The sequence below is a fragment of the Meles meles genome, chromosome 8, assembly GCF_922984935.1.
Source record: "Meles meles chromosome 8, mMelMel3.1 paternal haplotype, whole genome shotgun sequence".
NCBI classification, from domain to species: Eukaryota; Metazoa; Chordata; class Mammalia; order Carnivora; family Mustelidae; genus Meles; species Meles meles.
Genome location: NC_060073.1, coordinates 17,422,554 through 17,442,537, shown reverse-complemented (window position 1 = coordinate 17,442,537; position 19,984 = coordinate 17,422,554). Strand labels below are relative to the sequence as shown.

Sequence of the window (19,984 nt, the reverse complement as noted above, 5' to 3'; positions counted from 1 at the left end):
AAAATTATAAAGTACTCATGAAAGAAATTGAGGAAGACACAAAGAAATGGAAAAATGTTCCATGCTCCTGGATTGGAAGAATAAATATTGTGAAAATGTCCATGCTACCTAAAGCAATCTACACATTTAATGCAATCCCTATCAAAATACCATCCATTTTTTTTTCAAAGAAATGGAACAAATAATCCTAAAGTTTATATGTAACCAGAAAAGACCTCGAATAGCCAAAGGAATATTGAAAAAGAAAGCCAAAGTTGGTGGCATCACAATTCCAGACTTCAAGCTGTATTACAAAGCTGTCATCATCAAAACAGCATGGTACTGGCACAAAAACAGACACATAGATCAGTGGAACAGAATAGAGAGCCCAGAAATCGACCCTCAACTCTATGGTCAACTAATCTTCGACAAAGCAGGAAAGAATGTCCAATGGAAAAAAGACAGCCTCTTCAATAAATGGTGCTGGGACAATTGGACAGCCACATGCAGAAAAATGAAAATGGACCACTTCCTTACTCCACACACGAAAATAGACTCAAAATGGATGAAGGACCTCAATGTGAGAAAGGAATCCATCAAAATCCTTGAGGAGAACGCAGGCAGCAACCTCTTCGACCTCAGCCGCAGCAACATCTTCCTAGGAACAACGGCAAAGTCAAGGGAAGCAAGGGCAAAAATGAACTATTGGGATTTCATCAAGATCAAAAGCTTTTGCACAGCAAAGGAAACAGTTAACAAAACCAAAAGACAACTGACAGAATGGGAGAAGATATTTGCAAACGACATATCAGATAAAGGGCTAGTATCCCAAATCTATAAGGAACTTAGCAAACTCAACACCCAAAGAACAAACAATCCAATCAAGAAATGGGCAGAGGACATGAACAGACATTTCTGCAAAGAAGACATCCAGATGGCCAACAGACACATGAAAAAGTGCTCCATGTCACTCGGCATCAGGGAAATACAAATCAAAACCACAATGAGATACCACCTCACACCAGTCAGAATGGCTAAAATCAACAAGTCAGGAAGTGACAGATGCTGGCGAGGATGCAGAGAAAGGGGAACCCTCATCCACTGTTGGTGGGAATGCAAGCTGGTGCAACCACTCTGGAAAACAGCAGGGAGGTTCCTCAAAATGTTGAAAATAGAACTCCCCTATGACCCAGCAATTGCACTACTGGGTATTTACCCTAAAGATACAAACATAGTGATCTGAAGGGGCACGTGTACCCGAATGTTTATAGCAGCAATTTCTACAATAGCCAAACTATGGACAGAACCTAGATGTCCATCAAGAGATGAATGGATAAAGAAGATGTGGTATATATACACAATGGAATACTATGCAGCCATCAAAAGAAATGAAATCTTGCCATTTGCGACGACGTGGATGGAACTAGAGCGTATCATGCTTAGTGAAATAAGTCAATCGGACAAAGACAACTATCATATGATCTCCCTGATATGAGGACGTGGAGAAGCAACATGGGGGTTAGGAGGGTAGGAGAAGAATAAATGAAACAAGATAGGATTGGGAGGGAGACAAACCATAAATGACTCTTAATCTCACAAAACAAACTGGGGGTTGCTGGGGGTGGTGGGATTGGGAGATGGGGAGTTGGCTATGTACATTGGGGAGGGTATGTTCTATCGTGAGTGCTGTGAAGTGTGTAAACCTGGCGATTCACAGACCTGTACCCCTGAGGATAAAAATACATTATATGTTTATTAAAAAAAAAATTTTGTAAGGGGGGGGGTGAACCATAAGAGACTATGGACTCTGAAAAACAACCTGAGGGTTTTGAAGGGTCAGGGGTGGGAGTTTGGGGGAAGAGGTGGTGGGTAATGGGGAGGGCACGTTTTGCATGGAGCACTGGGTGTTGTGCAAAAACAATGAATACTGTTATGCTGAAAAAATAAATAAAATAGAAAAAAAAAGAATGAAAGAGATCAAGCATTCTAAGAAACGGAGCAGTAGGAATTCCTACATCATAAGACTATGTTCTGAAAACGAGGAGCTCACACCTTGGATTTCATGATCCCACTTCCCCATCTACACTTATTTATTTATTTAAAAAAATTTTCTAGAGAAGTTATTACTTTCTGATATGCAGACATAATTTACTTAATTTTCCTATTTTTAATTTTTTTGTCAGCCTCCTCTCATGGACTGTAAGCTCTAGGTGAGGCAGGGAACTTTTTTTTCCTCTTTTTGGTTCATGATATATCATGATGTATCATATCTTTTACATCAATACACTGTGGTGTCATGTTTGGCAAAAGAATGTAATTATTGCAGATATTAAATCTTGAAAGTGGTAATATATTATTATTGTGTGTGTATATATATGTAAATATATGTATATATATGTGTGTGTAGATACATATATATACAATATATTCTATTGGAATATATATATATATTCAAATAGAAAATAAAGCCGTTGTTCTCTATGCATTTTTTTATTCTTCACTCTCTGTCTATTCTTTCATTGTGTACAAAAACATATCTTGCTCTCAGTGATCTGAATTTAAATCAAAAGTATTTCTGATCATATTAAAATCATTTATTCCCTCAAATTTTCACTGTGTTAATTGGGTTTATCTAGCCAGAATTTCTGAGTTATTTATTGGAAACCTTCCCTTGTAAGATACAACTTTAAATAAGCAGAGTTTAAATCAGGGCCCTGATTGATGCTAAGTTGAAGACAGAGTTGGCTTGAACTAGGACAAACCTCAGTTGGCTTTTGTTCTATTTCCACACAGTTTCCATGATGGGATGAGCATAGTCAAGTGAATTCAGGAAATCCTGGAATTGCTTTGACAGAACCTGGAATCCAGATGTCATCCAGTCTTTTGGTGTACAAGAAATTTAATGAGCACTAAAGCTCATTTGACTCAGAGATTGAAGAAACTTCAAGAGATTGTTGACTCAGCTTCTTGCCTTTGGCCACTTCAGGATCTCCTTGCAAACTACCCTCCAAAATTTTCTCACCAGAACTGGGAGCTTAATCATTCCCTCAGATGTAAGGAGTTCATTTCGGACTTTTGGACTGGGAAGTTTAATGCAGGGCTCGTTTATTGTCGGTTATTGTTTTCCAGGCAAAGAAATCTTACATTACTGTGCACATCATATGAACATAAAAGAGATTTAGACTTGTACTTAAGAGATGTGGATTTTAGGCTCGATTCTGTTACCAATTAGCTGTGGGATTTTTTTTTGTGGAGTATTTCACTTCTCTGGTTCTCAGTTCTTCATGTTTAAGTAAGATTAATAAAAACAAATGAATATTTCTTCTGTCCTTTCTCTGAGCCAGGGATTTATTATTTTCTATGTTAGATATTTTAAGATTTACAGAAGCATTTTAAAGGTAGGTCTTCATATTCCTATTCAATTGATGGAGAAGCTGAGGTTCTAAGATCTTAAATGATACACCAAAAACCTTCCTCAGGATTCTTCCAGTCCATTTGTGATAAAAGAGACCAGGTTTTGTGGTGTGATTTTCTCTGACATTTCTGTGAAATACCAGTGCTTGATGGTTGCCACTAAGCCTTTCAGCAAGATGGCAAGGCATTGTGCAATCTTTTGTGGGATCCTCTCACCTCCATTCCTGTCTCCACCTTCTGTCCTTCCCCTGTACCCTGCATGACTCAGCTCATCCCCATCGAAGGTGCCTAGCAGACAGTGATGCACTTGGTAGTTGATATTTTGACCAAATATACAGAGTGTTGGGTAATAACATGATTTGCCACATGAAAAGTAAGTTTTATTGCAATCTATATTATCTTAAGTAGGTTATAACCATTCACAAGCAACTTTCTCTCTGGTAGTTGGAAGGTCATGTATCTTTTATAAATATATTTTATTTATTTACACATTTGTTTATTTATCTACTTATTTATTTATTTATTTGAGAAGGAGGAGAGAGAGAGCAAGCAGGGAGAGGAACAGAGGGAGATGAACAAAGTGACTCTGATGAGTGCAGAACAAGACACAGGGCTGGATCTTATGGCCCTGAGACAGTGACCTGAACCATTATCAGGAGTCAGAGACATAACTGACAGAGTCACCCAGGCACCCCAGCGAGGGCATATATATTTAAAAAGAAAAATAAAATACAGAAGACAATACACAAGACAAGTATTCAAAATTTTTCTTTCTTTCTTTCTTCCTTCATTCCTTCCTTCCTTCCTTCCTTCCTTCCTTCCTTCCTTCCTTCCTTCCTTCCTTTCTTCCTTCCTTTCCTATCTTCCTCTATACATTGACTTAGGAACATAGGTCAGATTAGGAATGGGGGAACTGAACATTAATATTAAAAATTAAGAAATAATGGGAGTGCCTGGGTGGCTCAGTCAGTTGAGTGTCTGATCTTGATTTCAGCTTAAGTCATGATCTCATGAGATTGAGCCCTGTGTGGAGCTTCACACTGGGCATGAAACCTATCTCCCTCTGTTCCTCCCCTCACAACTCCTGTGCACTCTTTCTCTCTAAAAAAGATGAGGGAAGGAAGAAAGGAAGGAAGGAAGGGAAGGAGGGAGGGAGGGAAGGAGGAAGGAAGGAAGGAAAGAAAGAAAAAGAAAGAAAGAAAGAAAGAAAGAAAGAAAGAAAGAAAGAAAGAAAAAGAAAAGAAGAGAGAGAAAGGAAAGGGAAGGGAAGGAAAGGAAAGGAAAAAGAAAAGGAAAGAAAGACTGGAAAATGTTATTATCAGTTTACTTTTCCTAAGAGAAAATTGGAAATTAAATAAGGTGAAAAACTTGTTTAACATCACATAGAAGATATTGGTGGGGCCAGGACACATGTCTGTCTGCCAGACATACTTCATCTATCTAAGCCTTTAACTGGTTTCAACAACTTTCAGGCTTCTAGAAGAGATGGATTTGAGCAAAGCCTATGGAGAAGAAATCAGTGTTTTCTCTCCTGCAGTTCACAGTGAGTTGAAGCTAACTAATTGGCCCCACAGCATGTGTTTGCCCATGAACCATCTGAACAAGGTAACACATTGGACATCCTTTGGGACTGGGTTGGGAGTAATGGTTTTCCTGGAGTTCCTGAGGATGGACGCCTGCCTTAGGCATTTGTAAACTTGGGTGAGAATTTCCATAAATATGCAGTGCTGTGGAAGAAATCAGTTACTTCATGTGTTTTCCAAAAGAGCAACTCTGGGAAGAGAAGTGGCTTCAGAAGAATTTATCTCTCAGCGTGCAAGGATAAGGTTCCTTCACAAAGTTTTGAGGAACTGAATTAACAAATTTCTCTTTTTTATGAACGTCTCACCTGTCTCCCAATCTAGACCTTGTTTTCATCTGACTTAGTGCTTCTGAGGAGGAACTGTGTGATGTTGGGCCACATGCAGGGTCCCCTTTCTGCATAAACTCTCTACATTCCATCACCTCTTATGATAAAACCAGTGATAAACCTCAGTGAAGTATAGTTTGCATGTTTTACTCAAGCTTCATATGATTCATCCTGTAAGTAAATTGAAGTTGAAGATACAAAAAAAAATATTACTCTATTGGAAGTCATCTATTTCCTCATAAGCAAAGAGGTAAGTTTTCAGTCTGTCTGTGATCATTCCTTCACATTGCCTTGTCAAGACTGATCTAATGGAATCTATACTCAGAGTGTTTCCTAACAAATGATGAAGTTCCTGGACACTATTTCCACCCATGAGGGGCTGAAAGGGTCCAGGGTTCCCAAGCCTTTCCTAGACTCAGCAGAAGGCTTTACTACCTTCCAAATAATCCCCAGTGTAGGGGTGTAGGGGTGGGGTAGAGCAGGAAACTTCAGCATGGCATTGTGGCCAACTTGGCAGAAGTTTCTATCTTGAGGAGTCCCCTGATTTGAAAAGTTTTTTTTTGTCAGTGGTGATATTTCTGAGATGGAATATAAGTATATAAGGAATATAAGGTATACTTTTGGGTTTTTAAAATCTTTTTTAACCCCTTGTTTATGACCCACAACTACAACTTTTGTCTGGTTTTGGGGTGAGAGATCATGTGGTGTGTCAGGAGGAAAGAAGCTGAACTCTCCAATGAAAACTTGGGTCAAATAACCCTCTCCACCATTTTTTGCTCACCTCCCTTCTTTGATATGTCTTTTGTGTCTTATTCCCTAACTCTTCAATGCCTGGTGTCTATTCACTCTCAGTCTCCTTTTTCCTGCTCTGACTGTATTCTGTATTTTCCCTGTCTTCCTCTTCACCAATATTCATTTGGGTATCTAATTTTCCATTTACCTCACCATGCAGTTTACAGAACCTGATTTTTGGAGTCAGGACCAGGAGTTAAGGTATCAGTTGGCATCCTCTGATGGCTCAGGATTTATCTTCTCTTGGATGCAATCTACGTGATGATAGAGATTTGCTGTTTCATATGTTGTGACGGCTGAATGCTAGAGAAATAAAATGTTATCTAGTAGCATCCCGTTCTAGTTCTAGCCTGACAGTACTGTACTCAGTGAAACTTTCTTGATCGCAGGTGAAACTCTGCATACACATTTCTCTGTGCATAAAGCGAGAGGCCACACCTACCTTGCAAGAAAACATGCAGGTCAAATGAAATAATAAAAGAGGAATATTGTTTAAATTATGTTTGAAGATTATAGAGCAAGAATAATATATAATCTAGAATCACCTTATTGAATTGTGATATAAGCAGACATTAATATAAGAGGTAGAGGCAGAAGGCTATTGACCTGGGAAAACCAAGGGAAGACTATTGGTACCAATATAATTTGAATTGTAAAATTTCAACAGGTAAAAGTAAAAAGTATTATAGGAATAAAAAAAGCATGCTCTGTTAATATGATATCATCCCAAATCAGGGAGATAGGACAGTGTGGAGTGTGAGGAAATGATGACTGAATTCACTGATAGAACTCTGAGTGCTGGTGTTGATCTCATATAATGTATACATCTGTAAGTGCTACTTTCTTGTTTTAATGCCCTCAAATTTTTGCTTTTTTTTTTTTTTTCAAAATTCTGCTTTTGGCCTTCTTTTTGCTTATTTAAAATAAAAGAAAATAGAACCACCTCACCTGGCTTTCATGACTGTCCATTATCTGCCCCCAAATTTCTCTGTTACAACCTTTTAATATAATGAGACTATAGGTTTATGGTGCTCATCTCTATGTTAACCTGAGGCTATGCATGTTTCACCTTCTATATTTTATGGACTATTCTCACCCAACTTCACAGTCAAGCCCTCCCTCCCTTTGGGTCCATCCCTTTCCTAACGTTTCTTCCTCTTGTTCTCCTTCTCCTTCTTTCTCCTCCTCCTTCTTTCTCCTCCTCCTCCTGCTCCTTCTCCTTCTCCTCCTCCTCCTCCTCCTCCTCCTTTTTCTTCTTCTTCGTCTTCTTCTTCTATCTTCTTCTTCTTCTCCTCCTCCTTCTTCTTCATCAAGATTTTATTTATTTTTTTTGATATAAGGAACAAGTGGGGAAAGGGCAGAGGGAGAAAATATCCAAACAAACTTCTGCTGATCATGGAGCTCAACTGGGGAGCTTGATCCCAAGGTCCATGAAATCAGGAACTGAGTCAAAACCAAATGTTGGTCCTTTAACTGATTGAGCCACCCAGACACCCTAGGAATCTGATGTTTCAAAACAAAGTAATCATTATATATTCATTTCTTTTCTATAGCTGTCAGAGATCATTGGGACTGCCAATCAGAGTTTTTAATTATAATATCTCTAGTTTATCTTACTACATTAATATTATTTTAGCTGGATGACAATTAAGTTTTAAGCTTTATTTGCACATAGAATTTTATTGGGATAAATGGAGATCTGAGTAAGTAATTTTAAAATATATATTATACTAAGGGAAAGTGAGTATAAACTTATGGAATACTTGAGTTTCAGAGAACTGTGTTGGAAACTCCAGTTTACATATTTGGAGCCCTTACTTCACTTCTTTGTAATTTTTTTTTTGTTTCATTGTTTTATTTTATTTCTTTTAATTTAATTTTTTTCTCTATTCCAAGATTCATTGTTTATGCACCACACCCAGTGATCCATGCAATACATGTCCTCCTTAATACCCACCACCAGGCTCACCTAATCCCCCACCCTCTTCCCTTCCAGAGCCCTCAGTTTGTTTCTCAGAGTCTACAGTCTCTCATGGTTTCTCTCCCCCTCTGACTTCCCCCAACTCACTTCTCTCCAACTCCCAATGTCCTCTGTCTTATTCCTTATGCTCCACAAATGAGTGAAACCATATGATAATTGACTCTCTCTGCTTGATTTATTTCACTCAGCATACTCTCCTCCAGTCCCATCCATGTTGATACAAAAGTTGGGTATTCATGCTTTCTGATGGTGGCATAATACTCCATTGTTTATATGGACCATGTCTTCTTTATCCATTCATCTGTTGAAAGGCATCTTGGCTCTTTCCATAGTTTGGTGATTGTGACCATTGCTGCTCTGAACACTGGGGTACATATGTCCCTTCTTTTCACTACATCAGTATCTTTGGGGTATATACTCTGTAGTGCAATTGCAGAGTCATAGGGTAGCTCTATTTTTAATTTCTTAAGGAATCTCCACACTGATTTCCAAAGTGGCTGTATCAACTTGCATTCCCACCAACAATGTAAGAGGGTTCCCTTTTCTCCACATCTTCTCCAACACTTGTGGTTTACTGTCTTGTTGATTTTGGCCATTCTAACTGGTGTAAGGTGGTATCTCATTATGGTTTCGATTTGAATCTCCCTGATGGCTTTTTGAAACTTCACTGAGCAGCCAGTTCATAATCAAGGGAACTTTGTACATATGGAACCAAAATTCACTTGGTATTATCACAATGTGTATAATTCTTATGTAGGTAACAATCTTATCTAGAGATATCCTTCCTGCTTCGTTGTAAAGAAGCTGAGGACATATTTCTGTGCCACTTCCATAGATTGTTGATATGAGTATGCACTTAGTACGTACTAGTGACTGATCTGATGTTGTTATTGATTCATTGAAGGATTGATGATTTATCAGAAAGAGTTTCTCAAAACACATACCAAAATAAATCCTGATTATTCAGCATCAATATTAAAAGGCACAAATGTATTATAAGACAGAATAAAGATAAATTGTAGTAATTTCCTAAACAGAAGTAATAAAGGTAAAATTATTACCACCATGACCCTGAATCTGTGGAAATAATTTCTTCTTAAAGCATAATCCAAACAAGATACTTAAGAGGTCAGGATTAATAGTTGCAAATTCATGTCCAAATCAAGGAATGTGTTTTTTAAAAGGTAGTCTCCAAGTGTATATGTTTTAAAATTGTAAGGGATATTATTTTTAATATATATATATATCATATATGATTATATATAAATATATATACATATATAAATATATACATAACAAATATATATTATATATTTATATTATGTATGCAATGTATATTATATATCACATGCACTTAATACACATAAGCATATACTTATTAAAGTATCTGTTAGAATGTCTAATTGTCAAATGAAGAAAAAGCTTCAAGACATTAAAGTCATCTGATCAAGATCGTACAGCAAAATCATTAGTTCTCAGAACTTGGCAGAACTCACAATTACTTTGTTATCACTGGAAAACTTAGTCCACATAAGAAGACCTCAGTTAATGCTCATGGTTAAAGCATGGACATTAACATTAAAAGAACAGAATAAAACACAAAAAGAAACCAAAAAAACCCCAAGGTTTTCCATGTGACTTCAATATATGAAGAACTGAGAGCCGTTGGTTTATGTGATGATGGAATTAGAACTGTAAAAGTAAAATTCTGAATCAATTTCACCACTATTGCCAGGTCACTATTTTTCCAATTTTCTCTGCAGATGAACAATTTCTATACTCACTGTAATGATGGAGTTGAATAACAGTGTGAATGAGTTCATTCTGTTTGGGCTAACACAGAATGTTCTAAAGGAGAAAGTTGTGTTTGTGGTCTTCTTGTTTCTATACCTTGCAACTCTGATGGCAAACTTACTGATTGTGATGACCATAAGATACAGCCGGACACTTGGGAGCCCCATGTACTTCTTCCTCTTTCACTTATCCTTTGCTGATGCCTGTTTCTCAACAACCACTGCTCCTAGGATGATAGTAGATTCATTATCTGAGAAGAAAGTTATCTCCTACAATGAGTGCATGACCCAGATATTTTCAGTTCACTTCTTTGGGTGTTTAGAGGTCTTGGTGCTCGTCTTCCTGTCTTTTGATCGCTATGTGGCCATTTGTAAGCCCCTGCGGTACACAACTATCATGAGCCAGCAAGTCTGTGATACAATGGTAAACCTGGCCTGGGTGGTATCTTGTATCCATTCTTCTTCACAGATTTTCTTGGCTTTGAAACTACCATTCTGTGGACCCAATGTTATTGATCATTATTTCTGTGATATGACACCTTTGTTGAAACTTGCATGCATGGACACTTACACCATCAATTTACTCATAGTTTTTAACAGTGGGGCTATCTGCATGGTAAGTTTCATAGTCCTGCTTACCTCTTATATTTTTATCTTACATTCCCTGAACAACCAGAGTGCAGAAGGAAGAAAGAAAGCCCTCTCTACCTGCACCTCCCACATTATTGTGGTCATCCTATTCTTTGTCCCATGTATATTCACATATACTCGTCCTGTAACTACATTTCCAGTGGACAAGATGGTGGCTGTGTTTTACACTATTGGGACACCCTTGCTCAACCCTCTGATTTACACTCTGAGAAATGCAGAAGTGAAAAATGCCATGAGGAAGTTATGGTGCAACAAACTTTGACTTGAAATGGGGAGAAAGAAAAACAAAACAAAAACAGAGGACTCCAATGTCTAATTCTGTAACAAGTTAAATAAAATTGGGCTGCTATAAATGAAAAAAGAAAGTTTTCATCTCAATATGGACAATTGAATCTTGTCCCAGTAGGATGCTTGTAAACATAGGTGGAATGGCCACAGAGCACAGATCCATTTCATTTTAAGTCAGCATCATAGAGTGCCACACTATGAAATACAGTAGTATTTGTGGGAGATAAGCCCACTTCACCTTTCCCCTGTCTGTACAGCAGATTGGGAGCCAGCTTTTGTTACATCTATCACTTTACCTCCCTCCTTTGTATATTACTCTGGTTTGTGTTTCTCTTTTCCATGGTTCTGACCTGGTTGAAAAATTGGCCACTAATTTTGACTGACCTATTTCATTGGCAGATTAGTTTTGACACTACTAAATCTGGATCTTATCTTTTCTGGCTTAGCAATGAATATCTCCAAGTCAGTACAAGAAGATGATGATCCCACAGGACCACACATATCAACTAATTAAGCCTCTATTTAGTGCTTATCTTCCCTTTGTAACATCTGTAAAAATTTGCCTTTCTTTTGGCTTTTGAGCATGTTCAAGGAGATAACTCATGACCTGCTATTCAAATAGTATAATTCTAGTTATAACAAACATATTCATTGTATTGATTTACAATTTCTATGTACTTTAATATCTTTTTTCTTTGTTCATCATGTCTATCATTATTTGTCATATTCTTAGTTTCATATACATTTGTCATGTAAGTCCATGGGTATTTCCCTAATCGTTGGTTGGTGCATTGGGGACAGTTTTATACAATTCTGAGAATTATATTATAGAAAGCAACACTTCATGGATAAGTTCATACATATGAGAAAAGCAACAAGTGGCAGAGAAAACAGAGCAAATGTCACAATATTTCATCCAAATGAGAACATGCAAGAAAACGATTCACTGATTGGTGGATAAGATTTCTTGGTTTTCTGGCATGGCATAGTATTAAACTAACTTAGGTAATTTGGCTTCCTAAGAGAATTTCCTCCCTGGAGAGAAAAATACTGGCTAATGATTAGAATAAGCACTTTGGTATTATGATTTCTATTTTTCATGTAACTCTTTAGATTTAGTTTCTAGTTCAGGTACCATTAACAACTGAGTATGGACAATAGCAGCCAGTCCCTGTGAGAGTAGGCAGTGATTCTGTCTCAGAATAAATATAATCAAGTTTGCTTTCCTACATATTTGATGACTGGAGCTTGAAGTATGGCAGATGAACCCTAAATCCATTCTGAGAGAATTTGCTTGAGTATGCCTCCTTGAGGATAAGGGTCAACTTTCAAACTCTGACAATAAAAGTTTGGGAGATTTATTTAAAGTTCATTTCCTGTACTAAAAAAAATCTCTCAATGTACAAATATTATTTGTGTTCCTGGTTAACTGAGCCTATTAAGCATCTGACTTTTGGTTTCTTCTCAGGTCTTTTTCTCATGTATATGAGACCTAGCCCCTTGTAGGGCCCCATGCTCAGTGGAAGTCTGCTTGAAGATTTTCTCCCTCTGCCCTATCCCCTACTCTCATGGTCTCTATTTCTCAAGTAAATAGATAGATTTTTTTTATAGGCAGGACTTTCTTCGTGGGTAACATAAGACATCAATAAGCTACTTGTCTTGCCACCTTTGCTATTAATTACTGTAATTTATTATTGCTATAGAAACAGAGGAGAAGAAGAGAAATGAGAAGAAAGGAGAAATAGTACTGTAAGTGATATTATGAAGGAGAGAAAGTTTTTCACCTTAAGTTTTAGGAACTTCCACTAGGAGAATGTTTGTGGAAGGTCATTGATGATCAGGAAGCATTTATTTATTTATTTATTTATTATTTTTTCTTTTAGTATCAATTCTGATAGCTGAGATTTCTCTGAAAGTGCATGTATTTAGGAAACTAAAGCTCAGGGGAAAATTTCATTTCATATGTTATGTTAAAAGCAAATTACAGTCAAGGATTTTTGTGGCTTTAAATACCATCTCTATGCTGATGACTCAGACACTTATATTTTCACTGCAGACCTCCTACTTGAAAGTCAGCCTTGTGTACTCAACTACTTGCTTGATACTTTATATATTTAACAGATATCTTTATATTTAATGATTGATTTTTCCCTTTCAAAAATAAATAAATTTTATATACGAAAAACCTATATGTGTATAAATATCAACATCCTCGAAACCTGTGTGTGTAAATTAACAACTTAATATTAAATACTTTTAAATTCATAGGTAGGCATTATTTGAAAAGACAGTTATATAAATTTGACATACAGTCCTTAAGGTGGAACAATCTGAAATCTGATTTTTTAAAAATCTAGTAGATGATTAACCTAAAGCATTTTTGTACATTTACCGGTTTGTTTTTGATATGTGTCAAATGTTCTTTTTGATTTGTTCTAAGGATCTAGGACATTTTGTGAGAATAAGTTGACTCAAGAATTTATTTTCAGAGTAGGCTTGTAAAGCAGGTTAAAGATGCATAGAATTCAGGTAATTTAAGCTCTACATGACTTCACCTGGAAGATCTTTTTGGGCATAATTTAGCAGCCATGGTAAAAACTGCCTTCCTGAAACACAAGATTCCTTTAACTTCTAAGCCTGGGCTGCTTCACATTTACACAAAGAAGTATGATTCTACTAGAATAGTGATAATTTTTAAATGTTAAATATTTTTATTTACTTTCGCATAAGGCATAATTCATACTGTGTTGTGTGTACTCAGAAGTCAGCAAAATTTATGAATTCCAGAATGATTGTATTCAGAATTCTTGGGTCAAATGAATGAAACTAGGCTGATGTGGTTTAGTGCAAGTTGTGACCCTCTGGCTAAGCTCATGATGCGGTATCTGCTCAGCCACTTCAACTATTTGTTGTTTTGAGGATTCAGGACAATTACCTTTCTTTGGTGTTGTACAAATTGCACATTTATGTTCTGAGTGAAAATGCAGATTTCATTACTGTGAGATTTGCTATCAAATCTGCTGAAATCCCATGATGAGACAGCCATATTGGGAAACCTCCCTGTGGTACAGGTGTTCACAGGGACATCAGTTTGAACTCAGAGGTGGTATGTGGCTGAATTCTTCACATTTCCAAAGCAGCAGCCAATAATATCCTTTTGTCACTCTATGTGTGCACAATATGAGACAACATGTACCTGTGACTACAACATACTTTCAGTCAGTACACTTCTTTTCTTTTTTTTAAGGTTTTATTTATTTATTTGAGGGAGGGAGGGAGAGAGAGAGAGAGCAAGCACACAAACAGGGGAAGCAGGATAGGGAGAAGCAGGCTCCCTGCTGAGCAGGGAGCCTGATTCAGGCCTCAATCCCAGGACTTTGGGATCATGACCTGAGCCAAATGCAAATGCTTTAATGACTGAGCCATCCAGGTGCCCCCACTTCTTTAAAAAAATTATTTATTTGGGAGACAGCCAGAGAAAGCATGAGCATGGGCAAGGGCAGAGGAAGAAGGAGAAATAGATTCCTCTCTGAGCAGGGAACATGATACAGGGCTAGATTCCAGGAGCTTAGGATAATGACCTGATCCAGAGGCAGATACTTAACCACTGGAGCCACCCAATCACCCCTCAGTCAGCACACTTCCATTTGATTTTAAATTATTCATTCTTTAGACTTAAGTTATCCTGTTTTGAAGAACATTTTTTTTAAAGTAGGCTCCACACCCACAATGGAGCCAAACAAAGGGCTTAACTCATGACCTTGAGGTCAAACTTGAGCTGAGATAATGAGTCAGACACTTAACCAACTGAGCCACCCAGGCACCCCTGAAGAACTTTTTAATACTTACGATTAATAGAGATTCTACTCTGATCCAGCCTTGGAGTTAGATTATATGTCAGAGGAGACACGATGTAACAATTTCAGTAAAGATAAGTTTCTAACTCAAAGTTGCCAAACATAATTCCAAAATATGGAAGGGTCTTCAGTGAGTTGACAGTCCATTCTAGAGCCCCAGTAGCCCTGAGGCTTTCACTGTCTGTGGGAAGCAGGCCATTCCTCCTGAGAAATGAATATCTACTCCTCTACAGTGAGGAAGCTAGAGGCTCTGAGCTTTCACCTTTCTTTTCACCATGTTGAAGGCAAAGGAGAGGGTCTGGGTCACCTTAGTAGCCAGGTAGACACTGGCAAAGTTCTAGAGGAGAGAGAACTGATCTCAGATCCAGTCCCGATATTCTCTAGCTTCATGGAAACTAGCAGAGAAACAAATAGAACCTAAAACAGTCAAGGAAAATCCTTGGTAAGGGTCCAGGATCCCTTCCTATTGATAAACAGTAGAAAAAGCAGTGGATCCCCTTGTAAAATGATTCCAGCACATTCCAGGCCACAATCTGGCCTGGATTTGATGAGGTCTGTTAGAGGTATCACAATGGTGAAAATCATACCTGCTAGACTCCTAGCCATGGTGGAGTCCACTGAGAAATATGGCCCAGGCCATCTGTGAACAGTGCTAAACTTGTAGTAGGCATGGTGTTGCAGGGGAAGAGGTGCAGACATGGACCCATGTTTCCCTTCCAGGTCCTAGACACCCTGTGTCTCCAGGACCCCCCCACCCCCCAGGAACCATTACCAGGCTGAGCACCCCTACTGGCCTCATCCCAGCCAGGGAGACCAACAATGACTGATTATTGTTGCAGTCAAACACTTGTGGCCCTTCCCCAGAAAATTCCATCCTTCTAGTTTCCCAGGCTAAAAACATGGAAGTCCAAAAAATTGATAATCTCACAGCTCACACCTAACCTGTTAGGAAAAAAAAATTTTTTCCCTTCAAATATATATGGACTATAATCTGTTTTACCACCAAGTCTCCTTCCATCCTGTTACGAGCTTCCATCATAAATAAGTTTTGAACTCAGAATTCTCTCTACTTCCACTCTTGCTCTGCTCAGTCTATTTCCAGCACAGCACACTTTGTTGCTTAAAACCCAGCAGTGAGGGGCGCCTGGGTGGCTCAGTGGGTTAAGCATCTGCCTTCAGCTCAGGTCATGATCCCAGGGTCCTGGGATCGAGCCCCACATCGGGCTCTCTGCTGAACAGGGAGCCTGCTTCCTCCTCTCTCTCTCTGTCTGCCTCTCTGCCTACTTGTGATCTCTGTCTGTCAAGTAAATAAGTAAAATCTTAAAAAAAAAAAAAAATCCCAGCAGTGTATCCCTTTTGCTCAGAGGAAAAAAACCACCACCACCACCACCAACAGCAACAAAAGCAAAAAAAAAAAAACACACACACATACACACAAAACAACAAATTCTTAAAATGATTTGATCTTCTATTGCCACTTTGACCTTTTCTGGAATTTCCATACTTTCTCCCTTGACTCCAGACATACTGGCTTCCTTCTATTTTTTGAGGACATCAGGCAGGCTTTCCCTGGTTAAAATATTGCTGTTTGCCCAGTAGCTTCATCTATTATGGCATTATTCTAATCTCAGTGAAGCCTTTCTTATGCTTATTTAGTACCAAATTGCTACAGCATGCCTCAGCCATTTTTTTTCTTTTTTGACTTTCCTTCCTCCTCTCCTCCTCCTCCTCCTCCTCCTCCTCCTCCTCCTTCTTCTTCTTTTACTACTTCTTCTTCTTCTTTTAGAGAGATATGGGGAGGGGCAGTGGGAGAGAGAAAGAGAGAGAGAGGGAATCTTAAGTAGGTTCCATGCACCTTGTTGTTTCTGTATATTGCTTCTGCTCCTTTCTTGTCTATGTTACTTTTGGGCTCTCTCTTCACTCAAAGGATCCCTTTAATTTTTCCCGAAGTGCTGCTTTAGTGATCACAAATTCTTTCAGTTTCTGTTTGTCTTGACAGCTCTTTATCTCTCCTTCTATTTTTCTCTCCTATCTATGTATCTATAACAGCCTTGCTGGATAAAGTATTCTTGACTGAATAGTTTTTCATTTAGCACCCTGAATATATCATGCCAGTGCTCTCTGGACTGCCAGGTATCTGTGGATAGTTCTGCAGCCAGTCTATTATGTTTGCACCCATGTTGGTTAAGGAACTCTTGTCCTGAGCTAGTTTCAAGACTTTTGCTTTGTCTCTGAAATTTGCAAGCTTCACTACTATATTGAGGTATTGACCTATTTTTTGGGGAGGGTTCTCTGTGCCTCCTGGACTTGAATGCCTCTTTTCTTCCACAGATTAGGGATGTTGTCACATATAATGGCTCCAAAACACCTTCTTCCCCTCTCCCTCTTTCCTCTTCCTTTGGGACCCCAAGTATTCTAACATTGTTTTGCTTTATGGTATCACTTATCTCTCAAATTATTTCCTTGTGACCCAGTAGTTGTTTATCTCTCTTTTTCTCAGTTTCTTTATTCCCCATCACTTTATCTCCTATATCACTGATTCTCACTTCTGCCTCATTTAGCCTAGCAATTAGAGACTGCATTTTTTATTGCATCTCATTAATAGCTTTTTAAATTTTGATGTGTTTAGATTTTAGTTATTTTATTTCTCCAGAAATGGATATTCTAGTGTCTTCTATGTTTTTCTTCAAGCCCAGCTAGTATCTTTATAAATCATTATCCTGAGCTCTATTTCCAATATCCGGCTTATGTCCATACTGATCTGGTTCCTGTGTCATTATTGCCTCTTGTTTTCCTTTCTGGGGTGAGTTCTTCCATCTTGTCATCTCTCCAGAGAAGAATGGGTAAGTGAGAGAACAAAATACTAAAATAGCAACAACAACCACAAGAAATATACACTAAAGTAATCATAAGAGACAAAAAATGGTCAAGAAAAAAGAGAGAGAGAGAGAGAGAGAGAGAAGAAAATGTGATGAATGAGATCCCTAATCGGAGAGATGAAAATATGATGAAACAGGTGAACAGAACAAAGCAATTAGCTACACTCTGTGTGTATTTTGGTTTGTTTTTTTCGAGAACAAAAAACCTGGATTTCAAAATTTTCAAGAAAGAAAAACTTAATATATTTTCAAAAATAAAATTAAATACAATGGAAGGATAGATGTACCCATAAAAATGAAAATGAAAAAAACACTTGAAAAAATACCAAAAAAAAACTCAAGAAATTAATTGAAAAAGAAAAAAAATAAATTGAAAGACCAAAGAATCATGAGAAAAACAAACAAACACAAAGTCTGTATACTCTTTTCCCTAGTGCTGGAGTTTAGCAGTTCTGTGTGATCAATAAATTATTGGAGCTGGATGTTCCTGCTGGTCTTCAGGGGAGGGACCTGTGAGGCTGATTCTCAGGAGTCTTTGCCCTGGGTGGAATTGCACTGCCTTACCAGGGGTCTGGACTCAATGAAAGTGGGCCAGATGCTCTATGTGGCTTTTGTTCCCTGAAGGCTTTCCCCAATACTTTAGAGGTGAGAATTAAAATAGTGGCACCCTGATTCTAGCTTGAAGATGAATGTTCATACTCCCCACTCTTCAGTGATCCCTCAGAGAAAAACAGTTAACCACTCTGGTCTCCCTGTGGGGCACCTGGGTGGCTCAGTGGGTTAAAGCCTCTGCCTTCAGCTCAGGTCATGATCCCAGGGTCCTGGGATCGAGCCCCGCATCAGGCTCTCTGCTCAGCAGGGAGCCTGCTTCCTCCACTCTCCTCTCTCTCTGCCTGCCTCTCTGCCTACTTGTGATCTCTATCTGTCAAATAAATAAGTAAAATCTTTTAAAAAACAAACAAACAAACAACAACAACAACAACAACAAAAAACACTGTGGTCTCCCTGGTTTTACACTTTATGTTCACCTAGTTGGTGACCAAGAATTTCTATTTCAGGCAGACAACACCATTTTTAGAGTCCAAACATTACAGACTCCTGTGGCAAGCACCAGTGCTGTTCCTACCAGGGAAGGGAAAGGGGAAATCTCTCCATAGTTCTGCCAGTTGCTGGGCCCCTGACAGGTGGCCGGTCACCAGACTGTGCTGCAGTTTGCAGTTTATGGTAACACTGAATAGAAAGATGGCACCTGGGCTTACTGTTTGCAACTATTTTCCCTGCTCCAATGCCTGGGAACTCTGCTGCATTAAGGCACCCTCCTTCTTTTTGTGACCCTGGGGATTCTGAGACTACATTGTCCCACCTGGGATTGCTTCACCTCCTCAGGGCTTTTCAGGCAAACTTCTAAAAGTTCTAATTTTGCTTTACAAAATTAGACTGTTGCTTATACAATTTTCCAGTACCAAGCTTACTGAGGCTCCCTCCCCCCCCATATTTTAGTTTCCCATAGATTGCAGTGGATTCATGTCTCCACACCGCCTACCTTGCAAAAGGTGGTCGCTTTTCCATTTGTAGAATTGTAACAATTCTTTTCTCAGATATCTGGGTGATTATTGTGGATGGTCAGAATGATTTGATAGCTATCTAGCTGATTTCCAGGTACCAGATGAAATTAGGATCCCCTACTACTCCACTGTCTTAACTCTCTCTCCAGTCTGCAGATTTACAAAAGTTGTCAGAGTAGTTTTTAATGGAGGACATCACATTTGAGTATGTCAAAGGAGATGAGGGAGTCAGCTATGTAGATATACACTACAGAAATGTGTTGGAGCGTTTGAGTCCATGGGAACCCAGAAAGTATTAGATGAGGTCAGAGAGGAGGTGGTGGGTCCAGATCATGTAGAGCCTTGTAGGTTACATTAAATGACTTCATTTTTGGTGAGAGCAAATTGGTGCACCACTGGAGAGCTTCAATCAGAGGAGAGGTAAGACTTGACTCATCTATTGTGTCTGATATTAGTATTGCTCCCTTACCTTAGCTTTCTTTTCCCCTCTGTTTGCATGATAAATATTTTTTCCATCCCTTCACTTTCAATGTGCATGTATCTTTAGGTCTGAACTGACTCTAGCAAGTGAGCCCAACAATCCAACAAGTCTATAACCATTATAAATAATCTATGCAACAAACATGGATGCACCTAAATACATAAAACAACTATTAACAGACATAAAGGAATAAATTGGCAGTAATATAATAATAGCGGGAAACTATAACATCCCACATATACCAATGGACAGATCATCCAGACAGAAAATCAATAAGAAAACAGTGGCTTTGAATGACACATTTGACTAAATGAACCTAACAGATATATTCATAGCATTATATCCCATTGTTGGTGAAGATACATTCCTTTCAGGTGCATAGAAAACATTCCCCA

At 38.4% G+C, this 19,984-nt stretch overlaps 1 protein-coding gene and 1 pseudogene across 1 annotated transcript; one reads left to right on the top strand and one right to left on the bottom strand.

The window, feature by feature from the left end:
* Positions 1-4,947: 4,947 nt before the first annotated feature.
* LOC123948645 lies at positions 4,948-15,335 on the bottom strand (annotated as a pseudogene).
* On the top strand, positions 9,867-10,781 carry LOC123949603 (olfactory receptor 4C11-like). Its single transcript, XM_046017149.1, has one exon. It carries the CDS (start codon positions 9,867-9,869, stop codon positions 10,779-10,781), a length of 915 nt encoding a protein of 304 aa, XP_045873105.1.
* Positions 15,336-19,984: the final 4,649 nt, after the last annotated feature.

Excerpts from the sequence above, each read along its gene's own strand:
- LOC123949603 (XM_046017149.1), top strand. The coding sequence starts at position 9,867 with ATGGAGTTGAATAACAGTGTGAATGAGTTCATTCTGTTTGGGCTAACA.